This window comes from Myotis yumanensis, unplaced genomic scaffold, assembly GCF_028538775.1.
Source record: "Myotis yumanensis isolate MYYU_CA2020_CCGP unplaced genomic scaffold, mMyoYum1.0.hap1 SCAF_10, whole genome shotgun sequence".
In the NCBI taxonomy this organism is placed as follows: domain Eukaryota; kingdom Metazoa; phylum Chordata; class Mammalia; order Chiroptera; family Vespertilionidae; genus Myotis; species Myotis yumanensis.
In genome coordinates, this window is record NW_027223761.1 from 52,429,245 (window position 1) to 52,456,434 (window position 27,190).

The window sequence follows — 27,190 nt, forward strand, 5'->3', positions numbered from 1 at the left end:
AGAATAAGGGGCCCCTTGTGACAAGGAGAGGGTATAAATGACTATTCCTGTAGAGTTAGACTGTCCCTCCAAGGAAGAATGACAATGATCTCATCACAGACCAGTTCATGTGAGAGGATGGGTTCCCTTAGACATATTTGGTTATAGCCAAGACCACTTTTTAGTTCTCCTTTGGATACACACAGGCTTCTGGATTTGGGAGAGACTTTTGTTTGGGGTCAATTAGATATCCACTGCTTAAAGAATTCCTTCTGTAATATTCATGCAGGTGGCCATCTAAGCTCTTGTTAAGTGCTCCTTGTAAAGGATGGTCAATACCTTCCAGGACAGCTAGTTTTATTGATATGAAAATGCTATTTTTTATTTTTAGAAAATTCAGCCTTTATGTTGTTGCTGAAATCATCTCCTAAGGTAAGAAAGAACAAAGTGTAGGCCCTTGCCCAGATGAAAGTTATTTGAGTAGTTATTTGGGTCCTTGTTCGTTTTTGCAGTGTTAGTCACGTACTTCTAGGTTTTTGTACATGATTTTCTCTTTTTGTAAATCTCTGCCTAATTCTAAATACATTCCTCAACATTCAACTTGTGTCATCTCCCCTGAGAATCCTACCTGGCTTCCCAGAGGCAATAATTTTTAACCATTTCAGTTTTAAGTCTAGTGGTTATCTCCATATTTCTAAATATATGCTTATACTAGAGTATTTCTTTCAATTCTATTTTGTTCCCAGAATTACCTCCATCTCTTTGAGAATATTATTTTTTCTGTGCATGTGTGTTTTAATCTTATTTCTGTTATTTTGCTGGTTTTGTTAAAATACTTGGTAACTTGTGGCTATCTGTTCATATTTAAGAATGAAGTAGTAGAAAGACTATAGGGATGTTTCAACTAAAAGCCAGAGCAAGGCTTTTTCACTGAAAGGCTTCAGGTTAGGTGAGCAATCCTGAAACTGTCCTCGTTGCTGGCACACACTATAAAGGGCTTTGCTGTGTGGGTGACGCATGAACTAGCTTATCTGAGTTCCTCATAAGAAATGACATGACTTTAGAAAAGAGCCGTTGTTTTCTGTCTGGTGGTAAGTGCTTGCCTGGCAGCTGCTCTGAGTGCAGGGGAGTATATCCTGGGGCGGGGGGGGGGGGGGGGGGGTGCATCTTCAGTCCTATTCTCAGACTCTGCTCCTAATCCCATCTGCTGTCACTGTTCTGAAGTCTCTGAGTTTCCTGGGTTCTGCTGGGCAGATCTGCTCCCTCCTGAGCTGTGGGCAGATCCGCTCCCTCCTGAGCTATAGGCACCTCTGTACATTGCTGCTGCACCATGGAAGGCCTTTTTGTGGGTGGCCTCCCTGGAAACACAGTTTTAGGAGACAGAGTTGGACAGCACATGGCCCTGCCTCCATAAATGATCTAAGACTGGGGCTACTTTGTTCTGTTTCATCAATCTATACCTTCTGTCTGTTTTCTGTAATCAAATGTGATGGAATCTTTTGGCCTTTGAGCCTCCTCCCAATTTGTTTATTGTTATGGGATTATCCCTTTTTAGTCTATCTTCTTAGAGAGCTGTTGTTTCACTTATTGATACCGTCATTGGTTGCTTCTTGTATGTGCCCTGACCAGGGATTGAACCCATAATCTTGGTATATCAGGAGAATGCCCTAACCAACTGAGCTGCCCCAATAGGGCATCAGCTTCCTTTTAAGGGGTGTGACAGAAGGAAGGGAAGGTTAGGGCCACATCTGTCAACTTGAATCTGAAGCAAGGAGTTAACAGTGTGAACTGCTAATGGGGATGGTATTCTGCCTTGTTATGTCTGGCACGGTTATATATGAGTCAGGTATCATTTGAAAAGTAGCAGTAATTCTAGGTCGAAGCCCAATTAGACAGCTTTGTTGTCTCCATGGATCAAATTAACTGGAAATCTGAAATACTTCCACTTATTTTATGTCAAGCAAATAGCAATTTAGGTGAAAAATATATAAACACACGACCTTTTAAAATACATTCATTTAAAAAATATCCTGTGTAGTTGCTTTTCGCAAGAGCATTAGGAAGGAGAGTTTTAAAATAATGAAATTCCAATTTCAGCTGATTGCCTACACTCAGCGGTATAACACCTTAATGGGAAACCTGTTAAAGACCCACTGGCCTAAGCAAAGTGAAAAACAGCTTTCTCACTATGCATTCAATGACAATGATTAGATGTCACATAATCTATTTGATAGCCAGCTGGGCACATTATATACCATTAACTCTAGTGTTCTGGGATTTACAGACACATATTGAGGTATCCCCTTCTAAATATTCTAGCAATGCAAAATTATTTCTACTTCAAACATTTTATTTTATTTGTATTTAGAACCATTTTATATGAATAAATACCTACAGAATGTCCCTCCAAAATATATATATACACTTTGGCTGCCATTATTAATTCCAGTGGGTTACATCTGAAAAGAAAGAAACATCAATTGAGCTATCAGCTGTTAAAGTGTGTACACATTTTTGGGGACACCCTGTATATACGTATTTAACAAGTGTTCAGAGTGGATCTTCAAACTAATCTAGGCAATAAAAGTAAAGTTTTGGTTGTTTTCTCAGAACACTTTTGCCTGCTACTTTTCCAGAAAGTTGGTGAGACCTATGCTATTCTCCTTTTTGGCCCAGGAGGAAATCCATGCTTAAAGGGAAAGGACCTGTTTAAGATTATCAATTACAGATGGCACCGAGGCCAGCATTCAAAACCAATTCTTTGATTCCAGAGTCAGCTTCCTTCCATGTTGCAGGGAACAGAATATTTTTCTTAGTGCATGACTCACTGGACACGAGGCAAATTGCTCTATACCAGTTGGAACAATGACAGGTAGCTGAGAATACTCTTTGCTTTTTTGAGAAAAGCAGTCACTCTTGTGTTCTGAAGTCGGGGGAAGGCCTTGACATTTTTGGCTTAGCAGAGAATTAGAATAACTGACTGCATTTATCACAGAAGTCATTTCATTTAAGTGAAAAACAGTACAAAATGCTTAAACATGCTTATTGGCAAACTGCTAATAAGCTTTTGTGAATGCATAGAAAAAAAGGAAAAGTTTGGAAATAGCTTTAGAAGGAAATACTATTATTTAGCATAGCTGGAGGGAATGTTTGTGTTAATGACCAAAATGGGAATGACAGCCACCCAGCCAATGGATGCCTTCATTCTATATAATATCTACACTAATAAAAGAGAAACATGGTAATTAGCGTACGACTGCTATCCTTCCCATTGGCTAACCAGCATATCTTTATGCAAATTAACTGTCAGCCAAGATGGTGGCCGGCAGCCATGCACTGAAGCGAACAGGGAGGCTTGCTTGCTCCAGTGATGGCGAACTCCAACGTTCCCCGCCTGACTTGCCGGCCTCTCAGCTGCAACTCTAAGCAACTATGTTGCAAATATAGAAGCTAAACAAAACCCTAGAAACCAGCTTTCAGTCAACTGGGCTTCAGCCAGCATGACCGCAACATTGTATCAAATACAGAAGGTAAAGGCCAGAAACCTGCTTTCAGCAGCGAGGCCTCAGAGCTAAAGCTGGCCCAGAATAGAAAAAAGAAAAAGAAACAAAGGAGCAGTTGGGAGCTTCAGTCACCCGCCAGCCTGAAAACGGCCTTCAGCCCCTCACCCAGACTGGCCAGGCACCCCAGTGGGGACCCCCACCCTGATCCAGGACACCCTTCAGGGCAAACCAGCCGGCCCCCACCCATGCACCAGGCCTCTATCCTATATAGTAAAAAGGTAATATGCCTCCCGGCACCGGGATCAGCGTGACAGGGGGCAGCGCCCCAACCCCCTGATCGCCCTGCGGCTCTAGGAGTGACAGGGGGCGGGGCCACAACCTCCTTGTCTGCCCTGCTCTGTTTGTGACAGGGGAAGGCGCCCCAACCCCCTGATCAGCCCTGCTCTGTGCCTGATAGGGGGGAGCTCCCCAATCCCCTGATCGCCCTGCGGCTCTGTGTGTAACAGGGGGGAGCTCCCCAATCCCCTGATCGCCCTGTGGCTCTGTGTTTGACAGGGTGCGGCGCACCAACCCCCTGATCGGCCCTGCTCTGTGTGTGACAGGGTGAAGCCATAACCTCTCCATCAGCCCTGCCCTGAGTGTGACAGTGGCGGTGCCCCAACCCCCTGCTCGGCCCTGCTCTGTGGGTGATAGAGGGTGGCGCCCCAACCCCGCTTCACGGGCCTTGCTCTGTGTGTGACAGGGTAGAGCCATAACCTCCCCATTGGCCCTGCCTTGAGTGTGACAGGGTGCAGTGCCCCAACCCCCTGATCAGCCCTGCTCTGTGTGTGACGGGGGCGGTGCCCCAACTTTCCTATCGGCCCTACTCTGTGAGTGACAGGGGGGAGCTCCTCAACCCCCTGATCGGCCCTGCTCTGTGCGTGACAGGGGGGAGCTCCCCAACCCCCCTGATGGGCCCTGCTCTGTGAGTGACAGGGGGCAGTGCCCCAACCCCCTGATTAGCCCTGCTCTGTGCATGACAGGGGGTGGCGCCGCAACCTCCCCATCGACCCTGCCTTGAGTGTGACAGGGGGCAATGCCCCAACCCCCCAATCGGCCCTACCCTGAGTGTGACTGAGGGTGGCATCACAACCTCCCGATCCGCCCTGCTCTGTGCATGACAGGGCAGCGCCCCAACTCCCCAATTGGCCCTGCTGTGAGCCTGACCAGGGGCTGGACCTAGGGATTGGGCCTGCCTTCTGCCACCCAGGAGCAGGCCTAAGCCAGCAGGTAGTTATCTCCCGAGGGGTCCCAGACTGCGAGAGGGCACAGGCCAGGCTGGGGGACTCCCCTCCCCCCGCGAGTGCACAAATTTTTATTCACCGGGCCTCTAGTCTATATAATAAAAGGGTAATATGCAAATTGACCCTAAGGGCAGAACTACCAGTTGCTGTGATGCTTACTGCCCACCAGGGGGCAGATGCTCAACGCAGGAGCTTCCCCCTGGTGGTTAGTGCGCTCCCACAGGGGGAGCTCCACTCAGCCACAAGCCGGGCTCATGGCTGCAAGTGCAGCGGTGGTGGCAGGAGCCTCTCCCACCTCCTCCACAGTGCTAAGGATATCCTACTGTGGCTTAGGCCTGCTCCCCACAGGGAATGGGGAGTGGTCCTAAGCAATTAGTCACACATCCCCCAAGGGCTCCCAGTCTGCCAGAAGGATGTCTGACTGCCAGCTTAGGCCTGATCCCCCAGGGAGTGGGACTAAGCCTGCAGGTGGACATCCCCCAAGGGGTCTCAGACTGTGAGTGGGTACAGACCAGATTGAGGGACCCCCCGAGTGCACGAATTTTTGTGCACCAGGCCTCTAGTAAACAATAAAGGAGGTGAGGTAGAGACCAGTGGTGAGCTCAGCCACACCCTCACTCTATCTACCCCAAACAACACCTCAGCCACTCAGCATGCACATGGGCCTCCAGAGCCACCCCAAATGGTGGGTTATGAATTCTATTTAATGACTTCTAGGCTTAGAGTCAGTTCTGGTTCTTTATCACTTTTACCCTAGGGAGTTCTATACTGTGTCTAACTTACCATGAATGTGGTTTATGAATGTCCTGACCAGTTCAATAAAGCTTTTTCATGCCACATTATAGGGCATGGAGTTATACCATGGAGTCAAATTTGACCTTAAATTTAAGCTGTGGTACTTTCTATGTAAGTGTTCTGGGAAAATTACTTAATCTCTTTGTGAATCAAGATTTAGAAAATAGGCTTCCTATTTTATAAGTCTATTTTGGAAATAAAATCAGATAGATGGGTGGATAGATAAATGGATAGATTGATCAATCAATAGATACATAGCTAGAGACAGCCTGCCACCTAATAAGTGCTCAATAAATGTTAGCTTCTTTTCTCTTCCCTGAAAGAATATCCATGAACTTGTACTATATTTACTCCCAACAAGCACACATTTTGATTATAATTAAGCACCCAATGAAACTCCCTTGCCTATCAATATAGAATCCTAATACTGCCCTTGTGTTCTTGATAGATGCTGCCCTTCCCTTTGTCAACCCCCATGTCCTCTCTAGACTCTTTCTACGTGCCTGATTTAATGTGCAGAATTCAAAACGGACCACAGTCCTTTGGAGGATGTGACCAAAACCTGGTTTTGTGGAACAGTTTTTCTGAACCATGACACTTCCCAGAAAAAAGAAATTGAGGGGAATAGTAAGGAGGGTGCAGTCACATGGCTGAGCAAACTTGCACTGCAAGTGCCCACTGGTCCTCAAGTCCAGTCGGAGGATGCTCCCAGGCTAGGGAGCCTATTTTGTGTGTCTAAGTGGTCTCTTTTGTCTTAAACTGTCTGAGATATGTAAGTCCAGAAATGTAAAGGCATTTCTTAGTCTGGTCCTAAATTTTTTCTTTTGGTGCTGAGGATAAGCCAATATATAGAAAATGCTTAGTTTGTTCTATAAAATGTTAAATAAGCATTGAAGTATAATCTTGGTAATTAAAATATTTTTATATAAATATTAACAAGGTGATTAAGCAGACTCACGCAATGATTTGGATTGCTTCCACCAATGATTTCTAGCTGTGTATATGGGAATATGTCTCTCCAAAGTATAGTGAAGACACAAGTTTCTGACTGCTCTAACAAACTGTTATTTAATATAAATGAGAAACTTTCCTATGTGATAAATTAAGTATATATTATGTATAATAACAATAGGAACAATTACAAAAATAAACACACATATAATGTCAGCACTATTATAGAAAACTAGAGGCCCGGTGCACAAAAATTTGTGCACTCGGGGAGGAAGGAGGTCCCTCAGCCCGGCCTGTGCCCTCTCACAGTCTGGGACTCCTTGGGAGATAACGACCTGCTGGCTTAGGCCTGCTCCCAGGTGGCAGAGGGCACACCCAATCCCTAGGTGCAGCCCCTGGTCGGGCTCAGAGCAGGGCTGATTGGGTAGTTGGGGCGCCGCCTCCTGTCATGCACAGAGCAGGGCGGATTGGGAGGTTGTGATGCCACCCTCAGTCACACTCAGGTTAATTTGCATATAGTCTCTCTGATTGGCTGGTGGGTGTGGCTTAGGGCATAGCGAAGGTACAGTCAATTAGCATCTTTGTCTTTTATTAGTGTAGATCTGCTTTGCTAAAGGGCAAAATGTGGTAATAATAAGCTGTGGGTCCGGACATTCGGAGAGCCCACTTCACTAGAAAGTGGAGCCTCCCCTGGCTCCCCCATGCCTCCCAAATTTATATTTCATGTCTAGTCTCTATTCATTTATGTCACAGCCCCTTCTCCAGATTCCTGAACCCTAGCAGAGAAAAAGACTCTAGCACTACTGAAGTCGACAAAGAACCCGAGGGGAGAGAAGATGCAGTCAGCCAGGGAGAGATGAGGCAAAGACTGTCTGATAAGTTCCACCTGAGGAGTAGGAAAGAGGGATGCTGCTCATGCTTGCAAGCCTCACACTTGAAGCTGCTGAGGACAGATGAGAGAGGAGGACTCTGGGCTGTGAGGGATTGCTGCAGCTTGGATAAAGTGGTGAGCCCATCAGACTACAGTGCGCTACCACTGGGGGTTTTGTGGAAGAGACGGCTGAGTCTCTCAGGGCACCAACCACAGGTTGGAGGAGTTGTTTGAGTCTCAGCATCAGTGCCTGTTTGGTTCTCCACCTTCCCAGACTACATCACAGAGATAAACGGAAAGGAGACAGCCACAGCAGAATGGTAAGGAAATGCCATTTCTCTTTTTCTTCTTTTTGCCCCAATACTACCAAAGGATAAATCTAAGAGAAAGAAAGATCTAGAGCAGAGATTTTCAACCAGTGTGTTGCAAGAATTTTTAAAATATGCAATACTTGACTATTTAGTCAGGGGCACTAACCTCTTTTCCCCTTAGATCAGTGGTTCTCAACCTTCTGGCCCTTTAAATACAGTTCCTCATGTTGTGACCCAACCATAAAATTATTTTCATTGCTACTTCATAACTGTAATGTTGCTACTGTTATGAATCGTAATGTAAATATCTGATATGAAGGATGGTCTTAGGCGACCCCTGTGAAAGGGTCGTTCGACTGCCAAAGAACCACTGCCTTAGATTATAAAAATAAACAAACAAACAAACAAATAAATAAAGACAACAGCCAACACAACAATAGCCATTCAGTATGAATTAATCAAAATTGTACCTATTTATTTTGTCAGAGTGGCAAAAAATATAATAATATTTTTGGTGTGCTGCAGAAGTTTAGTAATTCATTTATGTGTTTCATGAGAGGAGAAACGCTAAAATCGCTGATCTAGAGGGTGGTATGAGGGAAGGAAGGAGGGAGGGAGAGAGAGAGAGAGAGAGAGAGAGAGAGAGAAGAAGAAGAAGAAGAAGAAGAAGAAGAAGAAGAAGAAGAAGACGACGACGACACCTCTATCAATTCTAGAACACTTTGGTGAAACCCAAGACTTAATTATGTTGGAAGGAGGGGAAGAGGTCTGATAAAACATCAAACTTTAAAGTGGAAAGGACTAATACATAATAAAGTTAGAGCTATGCATTGAAATGCCACTAAGGAAGACTAAATGGGAAACAGGGTTAAACAAAGCATAGTTGGTAACAGATATTGCCAAAATAAAATAATTTTATACATTAACTGATTAAATATTCTTAATTAAACCAGTTGCGATTATAAAGCAAGTGGAAAGAAATATTTGCCCATTACCTCTCCCCCCCCCCTCCCAGGCCCTCCAGCTTTTATCTGATTGGGGAAATTAGAAATACAAAATACTGAATCTTCTATATGTAAGCCCACCCAGCCAACATCTCCATTCTCATCTCCATTGCCTCACACACCCAATGCCTCAGCACTGAATCACTCAATGCCTTTTCACACCACATGCTTGCTTATGTGGTCATGTTTATACACATGCTCTTTCTTCTGCTTAGAGCACCCTTCTTCCTTTCTTTTATTTTTATTGATTTTTAGAGAGAGAGGAAGGGAGAGGGATAGATAGAAATATCCATGAGAATCATTGATCGGCTGCCTCCTGCATGCCTCCTATTGGGGATTGAGCCCATAATCTGGGCATGTGTCCTGACTGAGAATCAAATTGGTGATCTCTTGGCTCATGGTTTGATGCTCAACCATTGATCCACACCAGCCGGGCAACACCCTTCATTCTAATGTCTGTCAGGCAAATTTCCACAGATGTTTCACTTCTGGAGAGTTATATCTTCTCTGAAACCACCCTAACCTGCTCCTCCCTCCCTCTCTCATACACATGCTCAGCCAGATAGCCTTCCTGAATCTCCATTAGGCCCTTATATGTATCTCCTGTGAGATGCTTACGCTGTATATAAGTATGTGTTAGTATTTCTGTCACTCCTATTAGACAATGAGCCCTCTGAAGAGATCTTATTTACTTGTTAAATCTATTACATAGCATGGTGTTTGGTATATCACATAAGATTCATAGATCTTTGATGAGAGAGAGAGAGAGAGAGAGAGAGAGAGAGAGAGAAGAGAAGAGCAGAGAAGAGAAGAGAAGGGAAGGAGGAAGGGAGAAAAGGAAAGAAAGGAGGACTTTCTTTGTGTTCAAAGTGATGAGGCTGCACAGTTTAGTTTAAGCTGCGTATTATTCTTATCTTACCCTTCCAGTGAGATGGCCCGTTGGAGAGTCACCGAAGGCTGGCGGGTTGCAGTGCTGTGTTGGGAATGACTACAAGAAAAGAAAGAAAAACAAATATAGATCTTTTATTTAAAATGACTTCACACATTCAAATCAATACTATTGTCAAGAAAAGAACTGATATTGAAAGAAATATATTAGAGATTAAATTGCTGTTCTTTTGGTGATAAGTAGAATCCCCCCAAATACAACATTCTCCCAGATAAGGGGTTATTATTTCCATATAATTTGATTTCAATGTGTATTATTCAAAAGTAGGCTTTAAATCATAGGTAGACATGAAAAGAAACAAACATTTAGAAAAGGCAATTTTTTCTCCTTGGAATAAGACAAAACACAGCACAAAAACAAATTTCATTATGATGCAATGTATTAGTTTTTTTTTTTAATGCAGAACATATTTTTTTCCCCAAGCAAAAAATTAAAAAGAGCAAATTTGCAAATTGGGGTAGACTTTAACTAGCATAAATTTATTAGTTCAAATTTGCAACACTTACTTGTATAATTCAATAATAATTCAGCTGTTGGATAAACACAACAACTTGAAAAATGGAATTTTCAGTTGCATATCAACTTTAGAATTTAATGAAATTCCATGTTTTGTTTTGGTTGTATGGTAGCAAGCAAAGACTGATTTTATAGATAAGTGGTTGCAAAAACAATTCTAATATCTCACATTTAGTGAACACTTACATTTTCTAAGTTTATGTGTTTATATTGTTTATATCTCACAACCTTATGAGGTGTGTACTGTCACATTGAACATATGAAAAAAAATAAAGTACAGAGATATTTAAAAGCTTACCCAAAGTCATTTGGTAAATACCTGTGCATGAAATGGCATCTAGACTATTTGATTCTAGCGCCATTATTCTTAACCATCATATTATACCACCTCCCAAATGATAACAATTTCACAAGTTTGTAAGAACCTGCCTTAAAATCTCAGAATTCTCCAATTGGAGATAAAGGGATGCTTTTATCTGAGATATGCACAATGAAAATCCAACAGCAATAAAATGATGCATTATGTGCCTATGTGTTATAATTTTAATTTGTAGTCTTAGTTTAATATTTTAGCTGTAATATTAGTTACATATACTAGTACATGTCGTACATGAAGACGTTTATGTACAAATATACATATAAAGAGAAACTCGAGTCAAATCTTTGCAGAACATGACACTCCTTCACACAGCTCTTGGATTTTATAGCATGTGCTCTGAAACACTGACTGACATAGAAAACCAAGCTGTAGACTGCAGATTTTCATTTAGAACCTTGGTCATTCAGGCTGAGAAAAGGTGGCTCTCGGTGAATAGCATGTAGTTGTGACATGAATGGCATTTACCTGAGTTGAGGGAGCAGAACTTTGGGTCTGTAGCTAAACAGATTTTCTGCAGGGCAAGGATTGCATCCTTTTTTCCTGGCATCTCTCAACATATTTACTGGACCAGTTGAAAAGTAGCATAACATTCAGGAGCTGGACCATGTAGCCATGGCCTGAGTTCAAATCCCAGCTCCTCCATATATCCTAATGTCACCTTGAGCAAGTTACTGAAAGCTCCCTGAATGTCAGTTTCTCATCTGTAATACTGGGATATAATAGTATCTTTCCTATGGGGTTATTATAATGATTCAATGAATTAAGTGTTTTGAACAATGTCTGTTACATGGTAGTAAAAGCTATATAAATGTTTGTTAAATAAACTAATATGATTTGGCCATCTGTAATTTGAGATGTTTGGTTAAGTAAAAATTATTATTTAGATCAGTTCAGTTAACCATATAGTCACTACTACAAGGGATATACTTTTGAGTATAATTTTGGTGATCAATATTAAATTTAAATGTATTTTCTACTGTGAAAACAACATTATGGAATGAATAGAAATCAAAATAAGAAAAAAATCCACCCATAATTCCATTAACTTATCTCAGACTTTACAGACTTAGCTAATTTCATTCTTTTAGCTGTCCTACAAGATAGGCATGAGTAACTTATCAGAGGTCAACAGCTTGCACACATGGAGCCAGAATTAAAACGGAAGCTAATCTTGTTTCCAATTATGTGTACTTTCCACTCTATGCTATGGACTCCATGTGTCTCATATAGTTTTATATACACAGAGAACATATAGAACCACATATTCTACATTCCCCCTTACATTATAATTTAAGGATTTTTGATAGGCTCTCCATAATTATTATTTTGGTGTTATATAATGTTACTTCCTATAAAGATATAATTTAATGGTTAGGGAATGGGTTATTTACATTGTTTTAATATTATAAACAATTTGCAATAAACATATTGATATCAATGACTTTTTCATATTTTACAATTTCTTTTGAATATTTTCACCAAATAAAATAAAACATTTATGTTCTTGATTTATGTTATTAATTACTTTTAAAAAACTTTATACCATTTTTTGCCATATATATATCCCCCCACACCAGTTACACCACAGTCTTACAAGTATTGACATTAACATTTTAAAAAAGTTGATAATTTAATTGGTAGGAATGATATTTCTGATATGAGTATTTATTCATTAGTGAGAATGATCATTTTTTCTATATGCTTATGCTAATTCTACTTCTTTTGTTTAAACTGTTTAATCCTTTCCTTTACCATTTATCTTCCACTGGTTTGGAAAGTACCACCTGTTCTTATGTAAAGATCAATGCTGCTCACTAAACAAGATTAATGAGTAACTGGAATCCCTGATAACTTCCTCACCATTAGCTTAGACTACATAATTAAAACAATGAAATATTCAGTAATCTCACTTATCACTACCTTAAACTAACTACTCTATTATTCTGCACTAAGTTATTTCAACAATGTTCCTCTTAAAGTTTTAATGATGCTATTAAATGCAAAAGGTGCCATGAAGTGCTCAGAGAATTTGACTCCTTTTATATTACTCATGTGAAGTTAGCTGTTTCTCTTACCATGTAAATTTGCAACAAACAGAGACTTTTATAACAAGTAATTACCCTTTTACTCTACTAAGACGATTACAGTGATTTATCTGATGGTCAAGACCTTTGGACATAAGGTAATTTTTGTTTCCTGACAATAAAGTTTAAGCAGTACTTTCATGAGGAATACAGGCAGTGGGTATTAGGAGCTAACAGATGGTGATAACAACTTGTATTTTTTAAAAAATACCAAATATCTTTCCCTTGGGACCATGCAGGTTCTATTCTTTCCATATTACTGGCTACCCAGAGAGCATGTTGCTAGTTCTACCAAGACCAAGTAACCGCTGCCTGGCTCTTTTACCTCCTTCAGCAAAGAGGCTGACTGGATGGAATCCTGAAAACGAGTGGAAAGAACCAAGGGAGAAAAACACAGCTAAAACTTAAAGCCTAAAGGACAGCTAAGTGCTTGGAATATCCTTTGTCTTAAAAAAACACACACAACCCTATTCACAAATGGCCATCCTCCTCCTATATCTATTATTTTTCTAGACACTCTCAAATGTCTCTTCAGCCCAGCTCACATGCTGCTCTGCAGCCCAACTCACCTTTTTCACACACGCATAGTAACATCCGGGGCTAGGAATCACAACCATTTCTTTATGTGCCCGTGTTTCCTACTGAGTTATGTGTGCTTTCAGAGGAAGTGATAGGGATTTTTCCACGCAGATGAACATTCAGTTAGAAAATGCTGAACTCTCACTAAAGACTACTAACTGTTTGTTTTCCATAAAATACCACCCATATTTACATGGTGTATGTCCAACTTGCATGTCGGTGGCTTTTGAAGGTCTTTTATTTTTTTAAAAAATGAAGGTCATTTAATAAAGGAATTTCTCTGTCCTATTCACACCACCTCATTGGTCAGCCATGGGCATTTATGAGGATTTAAGTGACAATGAATGGTGGGTGAGTCAAATGAGAATGAGGAAGGCTCGGCATCCTGTCTCCTGTCACAGCACTGATGCTGGGGAAGAAGTCCCTGTCACCTGGTAGAAAACCTGTGGTACCAACTCTATTTAAGTAGCTAGGCTGAGTTGTCAAATCAGGTAATTGTGGAAGCAAATTTTACCAAGACTTTAAAAAAAAAGTATATATTTTTATTGATTTCAGAGAGGAAGGGAGAGGGAGAGAGAGATAGAAACATCAATGATGAGAGAGAATCCCTGATCTGCTGCCTCCTGCACAACCCCACTGGGGATTGAGCCTGCAACCAAGGCATGTGCTCTGACTGGGAATCAAACTGCTACCTCCTGGTGCATAGGATGATGCTCAACCACTGAACTATGCTGGCTGGGCATTTACCAAGAGCTTTTGAAGATTCAGAGAGAAGTAACAGTGCCATTGCCTTTCTAAATCATGCTGTCATTGAATAAACTTGAGCCAGAGACCAGTAGAGTCCTGTGTAGACAGACACAGGCCTCTAAATTCTTTTATGGAATATAGCCATCTCATACTTGGTCTTCCTCTTTTGCATATTTTACTCCTCAGATAAACACTGCTAATACTTTTGTTTCTTACATTGTGAGACAGTTTTAAGATTACTAACTATCTTTTCTTATACACTCTTAAATTTTTCTTCTGACTTCTACTTAAATTGCAGAACCTAGGAATGCATTCAGAGTTCCAGATGTGTTCAGAGCAGGGCTGAGTGCAATGAGATGCTGACTTTCCTCCCTCTGAATTACTTACTCCTGCCAGAGCAGCCCAGGATAACATGGACTTTAAAATTTGCTGAATTTTTAGGGTCAACCTAAACTTGTATATTTTTGACATCAAATGATTCAAAATCAAATCTATCAAGTATAGGTACACTGAATTTTTGGCAACTCAATATAGTTATTAATATCTACCCTTGTCAAATTTAATGGTATTGATTTTAATCTCGTTTTACAGTTTGGTAAGCTAACATTGCATCATCAATTCAACTCAATAAGTATTTATTGAGCATCTAATATGTGCTAGCCATTGTAAAACATCTCCTCTACTATTGTATCATCTTAATATATAACATGCTTTTTACATTTTCATGCAAGTTATTAATTATAATAAGAGAAAATGACTGTGCATTGTAGCAAATCATCATAGGTCTTCCTCAAGTTTAATAGTTAGTTCACGTTTCACTATTGACAGCTCTCCATCCCCTCGGTGACAGCTGACCAATGACTATAGCAAGTAGAATGCTCATGGCTCATATATTTTCAATACTTCCATGTGACTTGTAGGCTTACTAAGAATCAGTTGTAATTGTCCTCAATTCTGTCTGTTCCCATTGTACTCATTTTTATAATTATGTAATTTAATTAAACATTACCAAAATGAAATATAAGTGTGTAAAAAAGAATTGTTTATGTCAAGAATAAACTTACTGACCTAGAAAGACTTCATAATTGTATGTGGTTATAAACATTGCTGCCAAATCAGGTGTGAGAGAGACAACTCTAAAAATCAGGAAGTAATTATAAAATGGAACTCTTCACTTAGTTTACTTTTAATTCTCATCCCAATTTACAGAAATCCAAAATGAAATTAATTGCATACTTTATGCAGGGAAAATGAAGTAGAACTTCGTAAAAATGGGACCCAAGTCCAACCCTTTAAATCAATACATTGTACCAAACATTTAAAGCAATTGATGGACAATTTAGATGTTGGAAAAACTATGGCTAGAGGTTGACAATGCTAGAAAAAATGTTGATCCTAATGTATAGAAATAATAAAGAACACAATCTATTAACTGATCTCAAATGAAAAGTTCTGATAATTTAAGAAAGATGATGTGTAACTTAGACTAATGAGAATTTGTTTAAAATAAAAAAATGTGAACAATGAAGAATTCATGCATTTTGGGACAAAGAGATGGATCTAAATATGAAGAAATATACTATATCAAATTTAGTGCCCCAGATTTCTCATGCAATAGCCTAAGATGCCAGAAATGTGGCTTTAGCTTAAACAGCTTCAATTAACACAGTAATAGCATGGTAACTAAAGAAAAAATTAGAGAAGCTTTATTGGGAGAAATTCCATTTCTTCTTTTAAATAACATCACACATTGATTTTATTATGCCACTATACAGTTATTTTTTTGAGTTTTTATTTAACATTTTTATAATATAATATTATTTAGTGACTACAATACATTTTCATATTTCTGATGATCTTAATTTTTTAAACTTTATTGTTCACAGTATTACAAATGTCCCCATGGATGGGTTTTTTTAAAGTTAAAATGAAATAATTAAGGCATGCAAGTATTTTTTTCCCCTCTCTGCATGATGATTCTTGTATACAATTTTTTTAAAAAATATATTTTATTGATTTTCTACAGAGAGGAAGGGAGAGAGATAGAGAGTCAGAAACATCGATGAGAGAGAAACATCGATCAGCTGCCTCCTGCACATCTCCCACTGGGGATGTGTCCGCAACCCAGGCACATGCCCTTGACCGGAATCGAACCCGGGACCCCTCAGTCCGCAAGCCGACGCTCTATCCACTGAGCCAAACCAGCTTCGGCGATTCTTGTATACAATTTTTGACCAACGAATCAATAACTGATTCTGGTTGCGTGGGTTACAAAAAGTTCCATTGTGTGAATGTCTAACCCAGATATTAATTCTCTCCTTATCCTTAAAGAATATCATGGGAGACCTCAGAGTCTTCTCACAGGGGAGACCTAGAGAGGTTACATTGTATGGCCGCATTATGTTTAAGGTGAGACCAGAACACAAATCGAATTCCTAACCCATGGTTTCCCTGTCCCATGCCACTGTCACTTATTCATATTCTTCTCTTTGACAACAGTTCAGTAATGAACATGATAGCCAAACATTGGCCATTCTAAAAATCCTGCTCATCACTGTTAAGTAGCTGGAAGCCCCTGAAGGTGCTCTACAAGTGCTGGTCCAATCTCTATGAAATTTTTTTTTGCTCATAGTAATAATGAGAAATTCCAGTAGTTTGGCCTTTGGACTTTGAACCAAGTGATATGTGACTGGTCTCCAAGCCTGAAACACAGGAGCAAAATGTAGAGTTTCAATCCAGCAGGCACAGTCCTGCCTGTATTCATTTTGCTTTCGGATGGCTGACTGCACATCATTCTTCTTGACTTTTGGAGTCTACAAGCTGCATCTAATGAGGTGCTGTATGAACATCTATCCAAAAATGTCATGCAACACAGACAATTCTTTAAGGAAAGTAAAACACTAAATCTATAATAGCTTAAATCAAGTGACAGCTAGCACCATGAATGCAGTTACTTCAAAAAGGAAAGTCTATTTTAGTTAGGAATTTTACTTAAAACACAGACAAGAACTAGGGAATGCACCAACCACGAGAGAATCTGGAATGGGAAGTTTTTTGTACACCTGTTGTGATTCGAGGCATTTAATTGATATGGTCCAAGGTATCCCTTCCTTTCAGACAGGAAGGACATTTTTTTCAGGATAACACGTTCTGGTTTTTATTCTTTGACAACATCTGGGAAGCGGAGTTGCATATACAAAAGAGCAAAAGTCTAGAAGTTTTTCCCACTGTGCTCCTAATGAGAGTTCAATGGCCTGAAATAAGTCATCTTACTTGCCTACTTTGTTTTGATTTTTTCTGCAGTTTGAATAGAAAATAATTATTCCTGCCCTTCACATATACTTTATTGATGGGAATCAGTACAGATGCTCATCCATTCACAATGGGGTTATGTCCCAATAAACCCACTATAAGTTGAAAATATTTTAAAGTCAAAAATGCATTTAATATACCTAACATACTGAACATCATAGCTTAGCCTAGCCTACTTTAAATATACTCAGAACACTATGTTAGCCTAGAGTTGGGTAAAATCATCTACCACAATGAGTATAGTATAGAGCAGGGGTGGGCAACCTTTTTGTGAGTGCGTGCCAAAACCAGCAAAATCTCTGACTCAAAATTCTTCTATGTGCCAACCCTAATTTTTTGTTGTTGATTTATTTATTTATTTTTTATTTTTTTAAAATTCTATATTAGTTAAGGTATTACAAATGTGGCCTCATCCCCCAACCCTAATTTTTTGAGAACATGTTACGCCTACTTGATATCTCTTAAGGTGTACGTATGTGAAGAACCTTGAAGAAATAATAAAATTCATTCGAGCGACAAAAACACGGTATATGATGATGAAAAATACATTTATTTTTTAATGTATACATGTACACTGATAGTCCGACAGAAAACTTTATGACTCCATTTGATATTATCAGTGGGACTTTTGCTGCTGCATCACTGATGACAGAGATTTTACATCAGGTTTATATTTCGTGACCTTCAGAGATATGCACGAGCTACTACTTTCATCCATCAGGCTACTTCTATTACGAGACTTAACAAAATTCATCACTGAGAACAAAGATTCACAAGGGTATGTGGATGAAACCAAAACATTGGTCGGATCTAGGAAGGCAGGGAGAGTTAAGGCAGAGGCATAGAAATTGCTCTTCCCCTCTCTCGTCAATCCATGTCTATGGTCTTTAAGATAACTTGTTATGTAAAATTATTTATTTATCTAAGATGCACCTACACTGAATTTATATGAAAAATAAAAAAGTCGATATTATGAAAAAATTGTAAATGGAAGATTATAAGAGAGGGTTTTGCGTGCCAGCAAAAGTTACTGGTGTGCCATGTTTGGCACGCGTGCCAGGGGTTGCCCACCCCTGCTATAGAGCATCAGTTATTTATCCTTATGACCATGTGCCTGACTGGGAAGTGTGGCTCTCTGACACTGCCCAGCATCAAAATAAATTATATTACTGTATATCGCTTGCCTGGAAAAAGGTCAAAATTCAATGTATGGTTTCTACTGGAGTATCATTTTCATACCATCGTAAGGTTGAATAATCATAAATCAAACCATCATAAGCAGGGTCCATCTATCCCGTGATGGGGAATAAGCATGAGCTTGAGAGTTGCTGGCCTTGGGTTAGGGATTTCTTACTCTTCCTAATTAGATAAACGCAACCTCAAAAGCCAAAACTACATCTCTATTCCTGTCATCAGTATAACATAGAGAATATGCTTTCTCACAGATTGCTCTGAAGGGAAAAATAAAGCAACATATGTGAAAGGAATTTTATAAAGTATGAAGTGTGGGGAGTAGTAAGTGGAAATTACTTTCCAGGGAGGCAGTATGATTTTGTCATAAGGTGTCTAAAACTAGCTCAAATGACCTGAACTTGAAGTAACCAGTGGAACTAAGGAAAAAAAAAATATGGCTAGAGCTAAGAAATATCAAGGATCCTGGCCTGTGGCTCAGTTGTTGAGCGTTGACCTATGAACCAGGAGGTCATGCTTCAATTCCTGGCCAGGGCACATGCCCCGATTGCAGGCTCAGTCCCCAGTTGGGGTGTGCAGGAGGCAGCCAATAAATGATTCTCTCTCATCATTGATGTTTCTATCTCTCCCTCTCCCTTTCTCTCTGAAATAAATAAAAATATATAATAAAATATCAAGAAAATAAAATCTATGGGATTTGGTGATTGCATATCAGGGTGAGTGAGTAATTTAGGACAACTTCCATATTTCTGGATGGGGTGATTGGGCCAATAATGCTAATTCAAACTGAGAAAAATATATGAGAATAATATTATTATTTGGGAAGAATGTAATAATGTTAACACTGTGTATGTTGAGTTTGAGGAACTTGTCTGACATTAAGGTAGAGCTATCTCATAAGATAGTTGGATATCAAAGATCAATTTCAGTAGAGAGTTCTGGTATAAAAAATCATTTTGGAGTGAACATAGTTTAAGTCCATTTAAAAAAATGGTATTCCTGAAAAAATATTGTAGTGAAAAATACTGAAAGCTGAGATGGAGACCTGGAAATAACCAAAATTCTAATATGCACAGAGACAGCTATACCTGGAAAGAAAACAAAGAAGGCATGAGTGCAGAGGTAGAAGCAAAACCAAGAAAATATGAGGTAATGTCAGCTAACAATGGAAGCAGAGAGAGAATTTCAAGGAGAGTTTGGTCAACAGTTACCAAAGACTTTAACGAGCTTAAACACAAAACAGAGGGGAAACTTAGGTCACTGGAATTTGGATTATATTCTGTAGGCAAAGAGGAGGTCATAGGCAATATTAAGCAATATTAAAATATTGTCACTTTTGTAATTTAGAAATGAGCCTTCAGAATCCCCAGATATATAAAACAGAAAAGGGTTAAAGAAAGCCAAGGAGCTATAAGAGGAAGCTGATCTTAAGAAGACTGGGTATGAATACCAAAGCTTTCTGTCTTAAAAATACTAGAGGCTAGTCCTCAGAGAATTTTTCTTTAGAACAAATGTCAAACCAGCATAGACATCAAAGCAAGAAATAAATAAATAAAATTTAAAAATGGAGACCTGTGCCTCCTATCATGCCATTGAGTTCCATTTCTAATAAGAAATGCCCTTATTCTACAATTTAGTTGCCTTATTGATTTTCATGCAGACAGCTGGAACATTCAAATAAATATGGGTTGCTTGGCTTGGTAAAATCTATTAGTTTATATGAGTGTCATAAAAAAATTCCAGTTGTGTAGCAAAAGGGAAATTGTTTCACTTAACATCTGAAGTATGAATCCTCGTCACAATGGTCACCATAGAAAAGTAAGTGAAACTAGTATAACGCAATTTGTTCATTTCTCCTCCACTCTTCACAATTTATATGTCCAAATAAGAATAATCTTTTCTGGTATTCTCCCTTCGTTGAATATGTCCAAGGTAGCCATGTGGTATTGGTTCAGCTAAGCTTTTACTTATTACCAGAGCTAAAAATCTGGACATGGAAACCCAGCATGATAAAGTGTAATGCTTTCTCAGTCTCTTAATGTAGATTTTAATTTGGTCAGTGAAGTGAAACTAGGCACCCTTTCTGTGTGACTAAATGCTTGCCTCAGGGCTTAATTTCCAGGATAAAGCAATGTTGTTTTTTGTTTTTGTTTTTAAGTCTTTAAGGCTATGCAATGCTTGTTAATATTTCACATTCATGTTCATTGGACTATCAATCTAAGAAAAATATTAAACATAAAATATCAATGTAAAGAAAGTATCAAAACACTAAAATGCTTTGACATTGGATCTTAATGACACGTTTCCAAATGAAGGAAACAATATTTATCCTCATTATTGAAAACAACTATCTCTTAGCAACTAAACTGGATACAAGTTACAAGTCAAGATGCAAGTGAGCCCTAGCTGGTTTAGCTCATTGGATAGAGTGTCAGCCTGCAGGTTGAGGGGTCTCAGGTTGGATTTCAGTCAAGGGCACATGTGGGCTCCCCAGCAGGGGGCATGTAGGTGGCAGATCAATGATTCTCATCATTGATGTTTCTTTTTTTTTTTTATATTTTATGGATTTTTTACAGAGAGGAAGGGAGAGAGATAGAGAGTCAGAAACATCGATGAGAGAGAAACATCGATCAGCTGCCTTCTGCACATCTCCCACTGGGGATATGCCCGCAACCAAGGTACATGCCCCTGACCGGAATCGAACCTGGGACCCTTCAGTCCGCAGGCCGACGCTCCATCCACTGAGCCAAACCGGTTTTGGCATCATTGATGTTTCTATCTCTCCCCCCCTCTCCCTTCTTCTCTGAAATCAATAAAAATATATTTATTTTTTAAAAATGCAAGTGAGAGAATTTGAAAGGGCATAAACTTTTGAGAAAACTCCATGCTCTTTTCCACAGTGGCTGCACCACTCTGCAATCCCACCAGCAGTATGCCAAGTAGGGTTTGTGGGTGCTATTGACTGTTAATTGGCTGATGAGGGAATTGGGAAGTTGATGTATAGAGAATTGATGTATGAGCTTTCTAATTTTTTAAACTCTTTGCACATCTTAAGAAAGGCAAAGAAGAAAGCTACCATAAATTTAAAGGTTATGCCCTTACTTTTCTATGGTGACCATTAAGAATGGAACTGCCTTTTGACCCAGTGATCCTGAAGGGGAAAATAAGACATTTGGGGGACTAGCTATCTGAATCTGTGCCAGGAACCAGTATTCTGATACACACTCTTGCTAGCAGATAATTAGCTCCATTCTTATCTGTGATGTTTGTCCTGCCTTGCAAAACCTGTTTCCCAGAATACTCCATGTTACAGAGGCCATAACCATGAACTATATACAACCCCCTGAGGGGGTTGTCAGCACTGGTGCCAGCCAGGCCAAGCCTTTGGGTATAATCTCACTTCTCCCATCCCAACTCATGGGGCGATGCAAAGCCTACGAAAAGTCCGGAAGCCTGATCCATATTTGGGGGACAAAGAAACTAAAAGGGACAAAAGGAAGGCTTCCTCCATACTCATCACTCAGGCTTTGGAGGTTGATTCCCCTGAGTCACTGCACTAGTGCATTAAAGGCTCCTCTTCTGACTCCTCTGAGTGCCTGATTGATTATTCTCCTGTGCTGCCTGGCAGCTTATCTACAACAATACCACTTCTGGGAATATATCCTAAGAATCCCGAAATGCCAATCAGAAAGAATATATGCATCCATATGTTCATAGCAGCATTACTGGTATTTACAATAGAAAAGACCTCGAAACAGCCCAAGTTCCCATCAGTACATGAGTGGATAAAAAAGCTGTGGTACATTGATACCATGGAGTACTATGCAGCTCTAAAAAATGAGGCTCTCTTACCCTTTGCAACAATATGCATGGACTGGAGATCATTATGTTAGGTGAAATAAGACAATCAGAGAGGGAAATATCACACAATCTCACTTATATGTGGAATCTAATGAACAAAATAAACTGAGGAACAAAATGGAACAGACTGACAGTTCTCAGAGGGAATGGGGGGGCAGGAAGAGATTAACCAAAGAACTTATATGCATAGCCCATGGACACAGACAATAATGTGGTGAAGGGCTGGGGTGGAATGGGGTGGGGTTGGGTGGAGGGGGGAAATAGGGGACATCTGTAATAATGTCAACAATAAGAAATAAACTTAAAAAAATAGCACCCACAGTATGCAAATTATGATGCCTGATATAATGAAAACACACACACACACACACACACAATAAAGGCTAAATCAAGGACTATTATCTTCAAGCATTTATAATGTGACTTGGGAGAAAGTCCACTCATGTTATCATTCTAATTCATTCTCTTTCAGTCTGCTTTTTGGTAAACAGCAGCACTGCCTATCTGGTTGTTCAGTCCAAAAATTTTCACTGATTCTTTAGTTCCAACCATCACACCATCATATTCCATAACCAACTTATTAAGCTCTTTTACTTCTACCATAAAAATGTATCCCACCTCTCCAGTGCTACCACCCTAATGGACACACACCTTGTTTTGGTAGGCTCTTGCAACAGCCTCCCACTGGTTTTCCTCCTGTCCTTCTATAGTTATTTCTCATAGTGGCCTATAAGATATTTTCAAATCATAAAATCAGATCATGCTGAAACCAAAGACTTCTGATTACAGTTAGAATAAAATTCACAGTCACATCCAGGGCTATAAGATCCTGCTGTCACTGTCTACCTGTCGATGCTCACTGCGCACCACCCTGTCCATCACTCCCCAAGACCCAGGCATCCGACCTTTTTCCTGACTGTCACATATTCTCACTCGTTTCTCTCTAAGGACATCTGCACTGGCTGCTTGCTTTGCTCATAAGTCTTTTTTGTGGACACCTTCCTCTTATTCATGTTTCAAGTAAAAGGTTACTTCTCTAGAGAGGCCTTCCTGGTCTCCAGCTAAAGACACTCCACTCCCATCCCAGACAATACAAATCCCTTTTCAGTACTTATTTACTCCTTAGCACTTGTACTTATCACTCACTGAAATTATCTGTTTATTGATTCATTTTTGTGTCCACTGGTATCTTTTCCCTTCAATAGTATTGCTTCCACACGTAGGAGCACACACACACACACACACACACACACACACGCGATTACTAAATGAAATACAGAGCAAGAAAAGTCTATGAACTCACACTTAGCCTAGCTCTATTCAGATAGGGCAAACTCAACTCATTCAGGATTCCTTAATGCCATGACTTAAATCCAAGATCATTATTTCAATATCACTTAACTTATTCTGTATATCTTGCTGAAGTCAAGCTCTCTTAGACTCCATTTTTTTTTCTTGTCTTGGTTATTTGAAATACCCAAGAACCATGTGTTGACTATATTGCAGAGGGACCATTCAGTCAAACCTTATTGGTGATTAGTGTGTTCCCCAACTTTATGTCACATCTCATATTGAGCATTCCATTGGTTTGTAAATGCTCCACATACTTTTATCCACCTCCAAATTTTATCAAGGCGAATCCTTATTCATCTGTACACTCATTCAACCAACATTTAGTGAACACCATATATGTGCCAGGCAATGACCCATTCCACAATTCTCTTTACTTAATCCCTCCACCTCATATTTATTAAATTATTCTCCTTGTTGCTTTCTTGTAACATCCACATTCAGTCAACATTTCTGTATCTACCAGAAGTCAGCACTATGCTAGACACCATAAGAGATACAAATAGGAAGCAAGCCAAGTTACTGCCATCAAGGATCTACATGGAATTTACATAGAGGGATGGGTAAGTGATCAACTAATCAACTAAAAGAAAAACATAGCCTTGACAAAGGTAGGAAATAGAAATATATTGCCTAGCAGACCATCTCAAAATCATGAAAAAGGACAATGCAAAAAAGGGAAGGGATCTATCTATTGCCACTTACAGAACACAATAGTGAATCTTAGTTTTGGAATAAAATATGTGGTGGAATTTAATATCTATAATAATAAAAGCATAATATGCTAATAGACCATCCACACGACCTTCTGGATGAAGCCAAGGCTGTGAGGGAAGCCTGGGTAACTGCCAGTGGCCAGAGAAAAGCCCAGGTCCCAGATGCTGGAGAGAAGCCCGGGTCCCGGGTGCCAGAGGGAAGCCGGTGCTGGCAGCTATAGAAAGGAAGGTCTACTCTTGCACGAATTTTGTGCATCGGGCCTCTAGTATTAAAATAACAATAAATGAATTCTTCTCTGCTCCAATGAACTTGTGTCTTATTGAAAACATTGATTTAAAATGGCAGTCATAAAAGTTACAGAGGTACAGAATTTAAGCAATCAGCCAGGGCAGGGCATTGCAGGGTTTACTGCTGTCCATGGTCAGTGCTGCTTAAACAAGGTTGAAAGTCATGGATGCAGCTGGGCATGGAATTACAGAATCCTAATCTGCTCACTGTCATCAAAGTCAGATGTCATTTAAAAAATTCTCACCTGAGGACATGCTTAGAGAGACATAAGGAGAGGGAGAGGGAAAGGGAGAGAGAGAGAGAAGGAGGAGGGAGAGTGAGAGCGTGAGAAACATTGATGTGAGAGAGAAACATCGACTGGATGACTGGGCCATCCATACATGCCCCAACAGGGATCACACCTGCAACTGAGGTATGTGCCCTGATCAGAAACAAACCAGCAACCTTTCAGTGCACAGGATGATGCTCAACTAACTAAGCCGCTTCAGCTGAGCCAGTCAAATGCCATTTTAAAGTTAGTTTTGTGAAAGATGGAGCAGCTATATTTGCTTTGGTTAAACAAACAAACAAAAAAAAAAAAGAAAGAAAGAAAGGAAAGAAAACAGTTTGACTTCATAAACAAGGGTTCTTAATAAATCCTTTTAGCTTCAGGTATACAGCAGAGTGGTTAGACAATTACATATTTTACAAAGTGATCTCTCTGATATTTCAATACCTACCTGGCACCATACATAGTTATTACAATATTATTGACTATATTCCCTATGTTGTACTTTACATCCCCATGACTATGTTGTGACTACCAATTTGTACTTCTTAACTCCTTTACCTTTTCACCCAGCTCTCCAACCCCCCATTTCCTCTGGCAACCATCAATCTGATCTTTGTATCTATGAGTCTTTTTCTGTTTGGTTTGTTCACTTCTTTTGTTCTTTAGATTCCAAATATTAGTTCAATCCTATGGTATTTGTCTTTGTCTGACTTATTTCACTTAGCATAATACCCTCTAGGAACAGCCATGCTGTCGTAAATGGTAAGATTTCATTCTCTTTTATGATTCAGTAATATTCCATTGTGTATACGTACCACAACTTTTGTATCCACTCATTGATTGATGAGCACTTGGATTGCTTCCATATTTTGGCTGTTGTAAATAATATTGTAATGAATGTAGGGGTGCATATATTTTTTATTGGGTTTATTTTTGGGTTTCTTATTGTTGTGTTTTTTTAAGTTCTAAATTTCTAAGGTCTTTACCAAACTTTTGATCTTATCCTGCACAAGCAGAAAGCATTACTTTTTATAAAAGGTGGACCACCCGAAAATGACATTTATGTTTAGTCATGTTTTTGTCTCAAGCCTTGAAATCAGAGAAGTGATTTGTTCAAAGGATTGACAAACTGCAGACCACTAAGGCTAAAATCAATATGATGGGGCACCCACTAGTGGTGATTTAAGCTGCTATCTGGCCTTTGGTCAATTCCTTATATTTGGGCCACAGATAACTTATAACTGCTGTCTTTGAAGCTTTGTAGCATGGGAAAATATTAACAAACAAGCAAAAATGAAAAGCACACATTCAACGGGCAGGGCATACACTTTCCTTAAGGTGATAGGAAAGGTGTTTTGTTTTTCCATTCCTTTAACATTCTTGGAACATAAATGAATATTTAAGTAAAACTACCAGGCCCAAAATTATATTTTATTTAAAATATTTAAAATGTTGATTGTTGCTTTAAACTTCTATTTCTTTGAGCCTCTATTCACCAAATCAGCCTTTAAAATTTATTTGAATATTAAAATACTAGTTGTCATTATATTAATATTTGACAAAGGAGGCAAGAACATACTAGGGTAAAGACAGTCTATTCAATAAATGGTGTAGGGAAAATCAGGCAGATACCTGCAAAAAATGAAACTAGACCACTTTCTTACACCATACATAAGAATAAACTCAAAATGGATTAAAGACTTCAATGTTATACCTGAAACCATAAAAATCCTAGAAAAAACAAAGACAGTAAAATCTCAGGCATTTCTCATAGCGATATTTTTTTCCAATATATTTCCTCAGGCAAAGGAAACAAAAGAAAAAAATAAATGAATGGAACTACATCAAACTAGAACGTTTTTGCATAGCAAAGGAAACCATCAACAAAATGAAAAGACAACCCACTGAATGGGAGAACATACTTGCCAATGAGACATCTGATAAGGGTTAATATTCAAAATTTATGAAGAACTCATACAACATAACACCAAAAAACCAAACGATCCAATATAAAAAATGGGAAAAGGAACTGAATAGAGTGAGACACTTCTCCAAAGGGAAAATACAGATGGCCAATAGACATATAAAAAGATGCTCAATGTCACTAATCATCAGAGAAATGCAAACTAAAACCATAATGAGATATCACTTCCTACCTGTCATAATGGTTATTATTAATAAATCAACAAAGGACAAGTGTTGGCAAGGATGTGGAGAAAAGGGAACCTTCATGCTCTGTTGGTGGGAAT

At 39.4% G+C, this 27,190-nt stretch overlaps 1 protein-coding gene across 21 annotated transcripts in view; it reads right to left on the reverse strand.

The window, feature by feature from the left end:
* The window catches only part of DLG2 (discs large MAGUK scaffold protein 2), a 1,989,136-nt gene that overhangs the window by 378,403 nt on the left and 1,583,543 nt on the right, over positions 1–27,190 (reverse strand). For all 21 annotated transcript variants that reach the window (XM_070425737.1, XM_070425735.1, XM_070425736.1 and 18 more), the window contains one exon: positions 9,617–9,685. In XM_070425737.1, coding sequence (XP_070281838.1) covers positions 9,617–9,685 — 69 coding nt within the window. The remainder of the gene's footprint in view (positions 1–9,616; positions 9,686–27,190) is intronic.